Source organism: Cryptomeria japonica, chromosome 9 (genome assembly GCF_030272615.1).
Source record: "Cryptomeria japonica chromosome 9, Sugi_1.0, whole genome shotgun sequence".
In the NCBI taxonomy this organism is placed as follows: Eukaryota; Viridiplantae; Streptophyta; class Pinopsida; order Cupressales; family Cupressaceae; genus Cryptomeria; species Cryptomeria japonica.
The window spans coordinates 259,017,929-259,030,557 of NC_081413.1; the positions used below are offsets into that span (position 1 = coordinate 259,017,929).

Genomic DNA, 12,629 nt, shown 5'->3' on the forward strand with positions numbered 1-12,629 from the left:
AAAAGGAAAGCATGAATTCAATCAGGGGAACAAGATAATTTAAGCAATTCTTTAATGACCTACATAACATGCTTGAATGGTACATTCCAAGAGTCCATCCTTTTGCCGATAATCTAACTGAATTTATTCCCCTATCAAACTTCTCCAGACAAAAACTGATGAATAACATTTCAGATTAAAAACTGGAAGCTCTTCTGTTTTGCAGATCTCACAATCACAAGCCCATTAAAGAATCCCTGCTATGTAAACTGGGAAGCAATCACATGCCCATCAAAGAATCACTATCTACGAAGCAATCACATCTCCAAAGCTTATGGCTCTAGATTTGACAGTCATAAGTCAAAAACCATTGTTTGGATCCAGTCCTCTCTGTAATAGCAGAGATTTGTGAGATGTGGGCCTTGCCAAGCTTTAACAAGTTAGTTGATACAGCAACCTTTCTGAATGTACTCACAACAGATATAATCAGGAGTAGAAAAAAATATAGAGATACTTTCTTCAATGAGAGAGAATGTATTAAGATTACATAAAAAAACAGAAACAAAATTATCATATGCCAACTTCAAAACTCATTTATTCAATTATACAAAGTTGATTGAAATTTGGAATGTGTATCTTTACTGCATAAAACAAAAAATGACCGGGATTCACAGTTAGACTTGTTCCTCAATAAGAAGGATTTCCTCCATACAGAGATTATCAAACCATTATAAAAATGTGGCCTTCATATTTTACCATAACTTCCGAGTACATGTCAACAGACACAGTGGCTGGCAAATAAACTTGCCTTCCAGGCTTCCAAGTAAGATAATCAAATTCACTTGTCATAATTTGAAGACAGATTCCTCTTCAATGAGATAAGGAATCCCCCAAAGCACTTATTACAGGATCAAGCACCATCTTGCCAATTGCATAGTATTATAACCGAAATAGACAATTGAATATTTGAGCATTAAAGTGAAAATATTGGCCTTTTGACATCTTTGCAATTTGTATACTTCAGTTTCCTTCAATAAGACAAGAACAATCACAGGTGAATTTTTATTATGTCTAGATTACCAAGTGCAAATATCACTTCTAAAGTGACAATCTGAAATACAAAAAATGTCAGATTATTTCCTCCACAATCTGAGGTATTGCGCCCATAAAATTGAGGTACAAAGAACTTTTTATCAAACAGGAAAAAATAGTCCTGAAAATTGTTTTGAATGCATATGATCATTCCGTTTAGGCATCGTTTGAGCCCTTTGATGCAGCTGAATGTTGTTAGATCTTTCTTCTAAGGCACAAGATAATACTGCTCTCAATAATCTTGGGGCAAACATGAGAAGCATATGTTGTATAAAACAAAAAGATTCAGATATTGCTCACACCAAAAGATATTTTATAAATGGCTCCTAAACAGTAATTTTTGGTTAAGGTATGGACACAATTCCCAGTCTCTCCAATTTCAAATCAAATTTACACTCAATACCAATAAATCTGTCAAATATTCAACAACTCTTGTACACATCTTTATTGGACCAACCTGAACCCCCACCTAAGACATTTGAATTGCTCCTTTTTCCACACAGATATGCCGCTTTGTTTGGGGATTGCAATGTAAACTATCATTGCATTGTTGGATTTCCGCCATAAAAAACATTTGCGGTAGAACATTGTACTGTGAGACCGATGAACTCAAGACAAAAAGGAAAGTAATCATAGTGATGCAACTGCTGCCAATTCAGCAACCATACATATCCCCAGCATTCGTGGACTCAATGAAGCCTTTCTTGAACAGAGTTGGACTTCTGGAGCCTCAACTGTTGGTGCATTCTAGCAATAAATGCATCTGCTTTCCTGTTCACCTCATCAGGGCTGGGACTGGGACAGAACGGTGAATCAGGATTATCTAGAGAAAATTGCCTTCTAAAAACAAATGCCCAGCCGCTTTCAGGCTCAGGTTCTGGCTCTGGCACTGGTTCAGCCGATTCTGCAGGAGAAGGGATTTTCCTCTTCTGAAGTTTTAGGTCATCATAAAAAGACCAGTGGTGTTCAACCATAGGGAATGGTGGTGGTGGGGGAGGAGGAAGAGGAATTGATGATGATTTCCTCTCTGCCAACTTTTCTGTTGCTTTAGCATCTCCATTCACATTTTCTTTCCAGTATTCCGATGAGTTTGTCCTTCCAGAGGCTTTTTTGGCTACAGCAATTTCCTCAAAGCCCTCATCTTTCTGGTAACGTGTATCAGGGGCATAAACTGGGGTTTTTTCCTTGAAGCCTTCATCTTTTTGGTACCGTGGATCAGGGGCATAAACTGGGGTTTTTTCCTTGAAGCCTTCATCTTTTTGGTACCGTGGATCAGGGGCATAAACTGGGGGTTTTGGTAGCTCAATTTTTTCAGAGGCTTCAACATTCTTTGGGTAATTTGAATCAGTGGAATAGATAGGGACTTTTGGCTTTCCACTTTTTTCAGAAGCTCTCTTCTTGGTGTGCATTGGATCAGTGGTATAGATGTAGGCAGGGAGTGGTGGAGGAGGAGGAGGAGAAGAGGAAGAATGCACCTTCCTTCTTGATTTATCAGAGCGATGCCGAGGTGAAGGCTCTGAATCCTTGCTCTTATTCTTGAAATCCCTCTTGTAAGATAAAAACCATTGCTGGAGCGTTGAAGGCGGTGGCGGAGGGACTGGTGGGGTTGGTATTGGGTTTTTCTTGTTCCTTCTCTCGGACTGTGGAAGTAGACCAAATGCATTGACAATTGTACTTCTGTTGTGCTTGTGTTCACTATTTTTGTGTTTGGAATCATCCTTGCTTCTGCTACTTCGGTGCCTAGATTCATGCTTCGGGATTTCAGTAGGAAGAGGAGGAGGAATGGGGGGATTAGGAATAGGATTGACTGGAAACTTTTTATCTGATTTTATCTTTTCTGATTTTTTTGGTTTTTCTGGTTTTTCTAATTTTTCATCGCTGTGGTGGGGATTGGAGTCAGGGGCAGCCGTGATCGTCTGTTTGGGCAAATGGGGTTCCAATGCAGGAGGGGGGCAGGGCGGTGGGGGAGGAGGGCGGGGTGGTGGCGGTGGCGGAGTAGGAGGCGAGGGGGGTTTTCTCCTCCGTTTCTCAGATTGAGAAGGTATAGGGTTCATGTCCTTCGGAGGCGAGAGAGGTTTCGGGTTCGAATCTCTTTGGGGTGATGCAATTCGGGGAGGAGATGACGGCGGAGGTGGATGTTTACATTGTTCTTCTGTAACTACATTGTTTTTAACTTGAGCTGAAAAATCAAAATCTCGGGGCTTTACCTCTGCTTCCTTAGGGTACTGGATGTCTTCAGACTGCGGAATGGCTCCACGCCCGCTTGATTTTTCCTCTGAATCTTCAGACCTAACAGCAGAATCTTCACACCCATTTGATGCTTTGACAGAATCTCCAGCCCCACTTGATTTTGGAACAGAATTGCCGAAAGCACTAGCTTTGGAATCTTCCGGTGCGTGGCGGTTTCTCCGAACCCAATCGGTGTCATCCATCGCCCGGGGCGGATTCGAATCATCCCAAGCGCGGCTAGCCTCTCTCAAATCATAATACGAAACACTGCTCCTCATCCTCCGCAGCGGAGGCGCTGCCACAGCTACAGGATGCTCATATGCATACTCATGCTCATACAGGCTCGAACTCTCAACCACCCTGCTCTCAGAACTCACCACATTGTGGTCCAGAAGCCCCCTCCGTCTGTTGACAGAATCATAATCGAAGATTCTTCCCTCATACTCCTCCCTGCTTCCATTCCCATCGATCTGTCCCTCATTTTCTTGACGGCCGCCTTGCCCCAGGACTCCATATGAAATAGCAAGCAACACCAGAAGCACATTGACAACATCCCAAGCTCTGGCGAAGACGACGCGGCGGATATGTCCGACAAATGACGGCAACTGGGGGGGCAACAGCGACAACAAGCCCAAAACAAGGCCGACGGCCAGCGCCTTGTACAGCATTGATGTCAATCTATTGACGAACTTTTGACTGTCCTTGAGCTGCTGCAGATGACGGAGGCTCAGGGCATTCATTTCTTCTTGGGCTCTGCGGTGATCATCTTCATCCATTTTCGGTCCTCCACAAAAATCTTCAAAAACATAAAAAGAGCAGTTTTAGCTGAATTCAATCTCATACATTACATTCACTGAGCAGGCAATGGCAATGGCAAAGGCAAATGGGTATCCAATCAAATGAAATAATATGATATATACATGAGCTTATTCAACATTAAATGTCAAAAAGCCAGACCAGACCAGAGCAAGTGTGAAAGCAGCAAACCGAACGAAAAACAGCGTCTTCCGACAGCAGATTGATTTAGATCTCACGTGTTTGTCGTGCCGTCAGTTCATCAATCACTGTTAAACCATTTTTAACCCCATCTGCAGATCATAATGCACTTCACCAGAAAATGTCTTTTTACACTAAGTATGGTGGAAACGGAACGACATTCATCACAGAATATTCTATCTATAATCGACACTCTGCACTCTGTAAGTACGTTCATACGCAGAAAAAGTGTTAAAAAGGGCCAGAAACTTCAAAGCGAAGTAAAAAAATTCAAACAGGGACTGAAAAAATCTGTTTTTAATTCTGTTTTGATCCACAACTTGTGATTGGCAGCGTGTAAGTTCTGAAAATCTCTGTCCTGACAGAAAATTTTACTCCAAATTCGAATTTTATAACCTTTGGGCCGGGCCGGGCAGGGCAGCCGCAATTTCCTCCCGTAAAGAAATGTTTTTTTGCCTCCATTTTAGTTTTCCCGGGTGCATTTTTTTCTCTCTTTCTCGTTTTGATTGCGTGTGATGTAATGATGGAGTGGCGCGTGCAGGTGGACAAGCTCATCTAACAAGTCTTGTTCAACTAGGAATTCATGATGCAAAATATTCTTATTAAATATTTTCATGGCTCCACATGGGACACTAGCCCTATTTTTTTGGCTGTGATGTCCTAGGGAAGATTAACAATTTGGTGGCCCATAACAACTTTCTCACAAGTAAATCTCCTTTTCCATATGTCATATATACCTACACATGATTTCTCACTCTACTTCAGTCTAGTGAAATGGGCAAAATGGGCAAAATGGGCAAAATATAGGTCTCATGCAGTGCACTCTTTTACATATTTTTGGTGTTTTTGGATTATTATTGCTTGGAGTAGTAGAAGAGGGTTTTAACTCTAAATGAAATGTTTGTATATTGTCACAAGGTTGTAGTTTAATTGGTTAAGTATAAATGGTGAGGATGATGTATTTGATAAAAATGTCATTTATCAAGGTTGAAACTCTTGAAGACTTGTTTGGGCCAAGTTTTGACATCTAAACAATTTTTAGAACCGGGATTCCCTTACATGTGCTTTCTTAGTCGAAGGCAGCTTGTGATTTAGATGTGTGGCTGAGTACAATTGGTGAGAATGATGTATGTGATAAAAATGTCATTTATCAAGATTGAAACTCTTGAAGACTTATTCGAATCAAGCTTTGACATCTGGGCAATTTTTATATATGGCATGTCTTTATATGTGCTTGCTTAGTTGAAAGTGGTTTATGATTTAGATGTATGCTTACTCATCTTGTTATAATCCACCAATATAAAGATAAAGATGTCGAATGTGGTGTACTAGGTAGTGTTTGGTTAAAAAAAATGTCAATATTAGAAATATATAAAGAAAGAGAGGCAATAGATTTGATTATTATCATTGATGTGTGTGTGTGTGTGTGTGTATACATCTATACATGTATGTATCTATACATACATACATATATACATACATATGTACATATATATGTATATATGTATAGATGCATACATATGAACATATATATGTATATATGTATAGATGCATACATACATACATATGAACATATATATGTATATATGTATAGATGCATACATATATACAGATATATATGCCGAATGTGTGTGTGTGTGTGTGTGTGCTTACTCATCTTGTTATAATCCACCAATATAAAGATAAAGATGTCGAATGTGGTGTACTAGGTAGTGTTTGGTTTAAAAAAATGTCAATATTAGAAATATATAAAGAAAGAGAGGCAATAGATTTGATTATTATCATTGATGTGTGTGTGTGTGTGTGTGTGTACATCTATACATATATACATATATATATGTACATATGTATGTATGTATACATATATACATATATATGTACATATGTATGTATATATATATGTATGTATGCATATATACATATATATACATACATACATATATATATATACATATATATGTACATATGTATGTATGTATGCATCTATACATATATACATATATATGTACATATGTATGTATATATATATATATGTATGTATGTATATATATGTATGTATATGTATGTATGTACATATGTATACACACACACATATATATATACACATATATATGTATATACATGATGTGTGTGTATATATATATACATATATATATATATATATATATATATACATATACATATATATACATATACACACACACACACACACATGTGTACATATACATATAAACAAATTTGAATTGTTTTGTCAATCAAATATGTTTATAAATATGTATAAAAATGTATTTAAATTTAAATTTAATAATGTCGGATATGTTGTAGTAGGTGGTGTTTGGTAAAAGAATTATGTCAATGTTTGGAATATATAGAACAAGAGATGCATTACATCTTTTTATTATTGTTGATTAGTTTGTGTATTTAGTGTAGATAAAGATTGTGAAATATAAATTGTTTTTGTTAGGTGGGATAATAGAGTTGTTAGAATGTGTTTAGTTATGAACTTAAATAGCTCCATATCAAAGTCATGGCAACTTTTTTTTATTTATCAACAATGTGCTTGACCATATTGTATTTGTTTCATATCGGGGATTTGATAGTTGAAATTATAGTTGGAGTGAAGGTCAACTGGTTATTAGATTAAATAAATAGTGAACGATTATAGAAATTATGAGCCATTAATAATAGATTACTTGAATTCTTACTAGTCAATTATTTCATCAAGGCAATAAAATGGTATTTAGATAATAACACACTATTTCAATAAGTGAATAATTTTTTTGCATGCATATAATTAAAGTATATTTAGTTTAAATTATTGCCTTCTCAAAAATCAATAATTTAAAATTTAATAATACAATTTTATAGATAATAATTTCATTGAAGGTATAATTAATTTATTGTGTAGCCTCGCAATATAGGAGGACTTTTATTATTCTTATCGGTGGTCAATGTCATTCAAATAAAATAAAAACATTAATAGAATTGATATTTAAGCCTAGAATTAATGTTTGAATAAGACTTACATTATTGACATAGTTCAAATTTTATCACAATAATTTAAAGCATAAAATGTAATAAAATTTAAATAATAATTATTTTATACACTAATTGTTTCCAACGTGAGCCAATAGGAAAATAGATAGATGACATTTTCAAAAATATAAAATAAGTAACTTAATTATTGACTATAGGATTGCTGCTCAATTTTTTAAATTTTGTGTGACGATTAGCTAAATAAATAAAATAAACTGCATACAATGGATGCATTAGTATTATTGCCTTTGCTAGGAACTAATTATTATTTTTGGACTATCATATTCATAGTTTATTATTCTAGGTCATTTTCATAAAAATGTTATAGCAATATTTTTTGTGGTTGTGAATCCAATCATGTTTTGTAAAATCAACTTGGTTGTCTCTAGACTTCACATTTATTTTTAACTTTGTAGTGAGGCATATGTCTATAAATTGGTGGTGTTGAATGATTTTAGGATCTTGTTATGTAAATATCTTTTCCTTAGTCAAACCCCTAGATCAAATACAATAATTCTAGAGAATAATGATTAAAGATACTTCAACAATCATGTAATATACCTAACCGGTTTTAATGCTGATGACACAATGATATAATGATATTGTGTATAACAGAACTCTTGTATGACCTTCCTAGATTCTTGTTTGATAATTTCACATGATTAAAATGTATTAGACTTTTTTCCTTTTATGTAACATTATAGTGTATAGTGTAGACACTGAAAAATGACTTTTTCATCATGTACAAATATTTTGTCCTAATTAATTAAGTAATTCTTTAATTATTTAATTAAGCTAATTATTCTTCTAAACTGACTCAATCATCATTCTTCATCTTATTAATTATTCAATTTCTATTCTTTGATTAATTAATCAATTAACCCCTTTCTCAAATATTAATTATTTAATTAGGGAAATCCTTAATTAAATAATCTTTGTTATTTAATTAATCCTATTTCTAATGTTTAAATAATTTTATTTAAATTAATTCATTCATTCCTCCAAATCCCCAAATTCGAATTTCAAATAATTTCATTTCTCTCAAATTCACAATTCCCCAAATGTGGATTTCAAATAATTCCATCTAATTTCCTTTCTCTCAAATTCACATTTCACCAAATCTAAATTTCAGTTAATTTCATGTGCATTTCAGCATTCAAAAGTTCAAATTCAAATCCAAATTGAAAATGAAAATCAAATTCAACTTCAAAATCCTACAGCGCATGTTGAAATCATAACTGATTGATCAAATCAGTTGACTAATTAGTTAACTTAGTTAACTCTTCAATCACCCCTTTTCACTCCAAATCAACTTTTCTGACTAGTCAATCAATTCAGTCAACTAACCAGTCAATTTAGTCTATTGGTTAATCAATTGAGTTCACTCTCCAATCAACCCTCTTAACAGACCAATCTATTGAGTTAGCAAATCAATCAAGATGAGTTCACTAATCAATCTAAATCAGTTGACTATCAATCAGGACTTGAGTTCAAAATCCATCCCCATCTATGTTGAAAATCTATATAAACAACATCAATTTCTCAATTCAAGCTAGAATCACAGTCTTCAAAACAATTGTCTACTTTATGTAGGAAATCCCAATGCAATACCGGAGAGCCACCTTCATACACAATTCGGAGAAGAGCAATGGAAGCCTTGCTACATCAATTGAGGGAGTTTAATTTAGAATTCATTATTTATTTCAATTGATTTTGCATTATTCCATTGTCATTTAGGAGTAATGGTAATTAGGTTTAGAGTTGTGATTCGCTCTTTGATATCTGATTATGTTATTTATGCCTAATTTACCCTTGAAGACATTTGGTGAACCTGACGTGAACCTATAGTGACCAATCTATCTTTTCTAGTTTTGTAATTTGCAAGAAGGTCGTACAGAACAGAAAAAATAAATGGAATGCGCAATTGCTTACGCAAAAATTCACAATTGCACATATTAATGCGCAATTGATGTTATTTTGATTCACATTTGATGTTATTCTAATTCACAATTGATTTAAGTAGTTCGCAATTGCAGGCTTAACCCACAATTTTATTTTTTAATGTCGTTTTGGATTTAAATCCATTTGCGAGATTAACCTGTTAAAATCTCTCAATTCTGGAAAAGTTCATTTTTAGATATAAAATGTTTCTAACTCCATGGCAGACAAGGTAACTTTCAAAATTTCAGGTGCAAGGAGGAGGAAACAACACAACACACAGCTAAAAGCCTATCAAAGGCTTATCAAAGTAGAAAGACAATTTCAAAAATTTGAAGAGGGAGAGGCCATGGCTTCGTACCGTCAAACCATAAACAAAATCCTAGACAAATTTGACATTTATGATGATATTGAAGTAATGGGGAACCTCATCTGGAACGACTTCACTGAAATTGAAAACTTCTCTCTTCTGTCTTTTTCTGTTGTTTAGAAATTTTTCAAAGTTGCAGGTTTTAACTAATGCACAATTGACTTGACAATAATTCATATTTTCTTATATAGAAATTTGCAATTGCTATTATGTCAATTCGCATTTGATTAGATAGTAGTTCATAATTGCATAGAGGTTAATTCACAATTGCTAGGATGGGTTAGAAAGATTCTGTTTTGATTCTTTTGTCATTTTCTGTCAGATTTCTTTCTATTTCTGCTAACAAAAAAGTTGTAACCGAGAAGAAATTTAGGCTGGAAAGCCCACCATGAAACAACTAACCTTTTGTGGTTTCCTTGCAAGGTTAGCTTAGAAAATATTTCATTTTGATGCAGTTAAAATAAACCAGAAACAATCTGTCTTTTTCCTTCACAATTTCTATGAAGGATAAAATGAATATTATGCTTTCATGGAGCAACATCCCCACTTAGACTACAAAAAATTTCAACTGAGGTTAAAAAGAACATTGTTTTGCATGTTTGTGAGATGATAGGTATTCGCTCTCCCCTTCAATGGGTGATAAAAAAGCCAGAACTATCTCTTTTATGCTTTCTGTCAATTATGCATTAGGATAACACCTTTAGCAGGCTTGCCCTCCCGAGAAGCCCATAAGGTCAGTGAGAGGGGAACGACCTAAGTTGCAACATGTAGTGTCATAAAATTGTGACCCTTGCAATTTTTGACTACATGAGGACTCGAGACTTGCTAATCCCTAAAAACTGTACCTTTTTCTGCCCTCCGCATTGCCTGAACCTGCTTCATGTCCTGAGTTAAGGGCAGGACAAGGGCATGGCACCCCTATCCTTGCCCTATCTTGGGGCCCCTTCATTCAAACTGTGCATTGAACTTTGCAATTTCCAGTGGGAAAACTTTCTCTGTGTCAGACTATGACGAAAATCAATCCAATAACCCTAATTGACAAATATATATGTCGCATTTGCCCTCCCATTTGCATAGATTGGATAGGGTGAAAATTGGCATAAGTTCGAATACAAGAGATCGCACATTCGAGCATTCAAGAGCATTCCTTTCGAGCATTGAGCATTCTCAAGTCTCCCTTCAAGGCTAGGTGTATATGGTGAAAATGGATAACAATCAATGATGAAAGACTAAATGAATTCAACCACAAAACCCTAGCCTAACAACAACAAAGATCCACCATAACATATGAAGATTACCTAAGACAATGCAAATCAAACGAAATCACAAAGATTATACCATCACATGTCCAATAGGGTTTGGATCTCCATTCTTCCTATCTCCATTGATCTTGCTTGATATATTTGCTCTCAGATTTTATATGTGCACAAGAGCTCAACAAAGAACGGAAATGTGGTTGCAAGTAGGCTTGATTGCATATGCAAGTTCAAAAGCGTAGTCGGGGTTGAATGCATAGTCAATTAGCATAGATTGATTAGTTAGGGTTGATAATGAAGGAAGCATCTCCTTATATAGAAGACACTATAAGAAATGGAGGGATAAGATTGAGAGGTGTAAAAGATAAATGGTCGGCTATGATTATAGGGTAGGTAAAAGAAATAATAAAATAATGAGAGTGTAGGTAGTGTATGAATTAAGAGATGAATGACATGTGTCATGGGTAGAAAAGGCTAATGAATTAATTAAATAAATAAAGATTCATTTAATTAATAGAGGAAGTGGGATCAATTAAATAAATAAGATATTTATTTAATTTAGGAAAATGATAATTTAAATAAATAAATGTATTTATTTAAATGAGAAATAAGGGTAGAAGAGGATAAATGAATTAATTGAATAAATAAAGATTTATTCAATTAATAGAAGAGTTAGGCTAAAATAATTAAATAAATAAAAATATTTATTTAATTAGACATGACAATTTTAGGTGTCTACACTAGGTGTTGCATCCAAGTCAAGGATTCAACCATTGAAGAGGAGATCTCTTTCATCATTCAATTTCACACAAGCAATTCTATCTGCATTACTATTGCATCCTCCCTTGAGGTGTATTACATTTCAATCTTTCATTTACATTTACTTGCAAGTACTTTCTTTCATCATTTAGTTAATTCCAAAACTGGGGTTTGACCTGAAGGCAAACCCCCGATCCCAACCCCTTTTCCTCTCTTTTATGTGTGTAGGTTGCAGGTGCATAGCTGTATTTGCAGTTTTGGACTCCATTTATAGAGGCGGAAAAACCCTTTCATTTCGTGGATTTTTCGGAGGACCATGTGCACTTTCAACACGGTCCCAACAACCTTTCCTCAAATTTGCAGGGAAACTTCATCTCGACATATTATAACCAGATCCAGGTGCACAACTTCATCCCATGCTTCTATCTCAAGTTATAATCAGTTCTTTGTTACTTTTACACTTGGTCTCAAAACAAATATTTCAACCATTGCTCAATCTAAAATAGGGGTTAACTTGTCATTTCACATCATTATCAATTCATTTAGCAGTCAATCTCTCTCCTCAAAGATTGGATCTAGTGAATTATCCCCCCTCTTTTAAATGTAATGTGCATGAGGTGATTGAAGGGAAATCCGCAATGAAACTTTCATCTCTCCTTGGAGGGAAGAAAAGTTTTCCTCTTGATCTCTCCATCATTCACTTTTCACCCCATTACACAACTGCTAAAGCCAAGTAATCCAAGCCACTATAACTAAATGCGTATGTGATGAAAATCATATACGACGAGTGTTACATGTCATAATGGCATTATGCCTCCCTTAGTGCCTATATGGTACGTTAAAATTTGTAGAGTGTAACCTCTACAAACTGGGAGACCTCCCTCAATGGAGTGTAAAACGCTATTGATTGTGACCACTCAAACAGAACCCTTTCTAAACACCTTAGAAATTAGAAGCCCAACTGCTCATCAATA

The 12,629-nt window shown here is 35.1% G+C and overlaps 1 protein-coding gene across 1 annotated transcript; it reads right to left on the reverse strand.

The window, feature by feature from the left end:
• Positions 1 to 1,013: 1,013 nt before the first annotated feature.
• LOC131034469 (pollen-specific leucine-rich repeat extensin-like protein 2) lies at positions 1,014 to 4,864 on the reverse strand. The gene is made up of 2 exons (XM_057965975.1): positions 4,263 to 4,864; positions 1,014 to 4,096 (listed from the first exon to the last, which is right to left on the reverse strand). The coding sequence occupies exon 2, from the start codon at positions 4,074 to 4,076 to the stop codon at positions 1,761 to 1,763; it is 2,316 nt and encodes a 771-aa protein (XP_057821958.1). The 5' UTR covers positions 4,077 to 4,096; positions 4,263 to 4,864; the 3' UTR covers positions 1,014 to 1,760.
• Between the last annotated feature and the right edge of the window lie 7,765 nt (positions 4,865 to 12,629).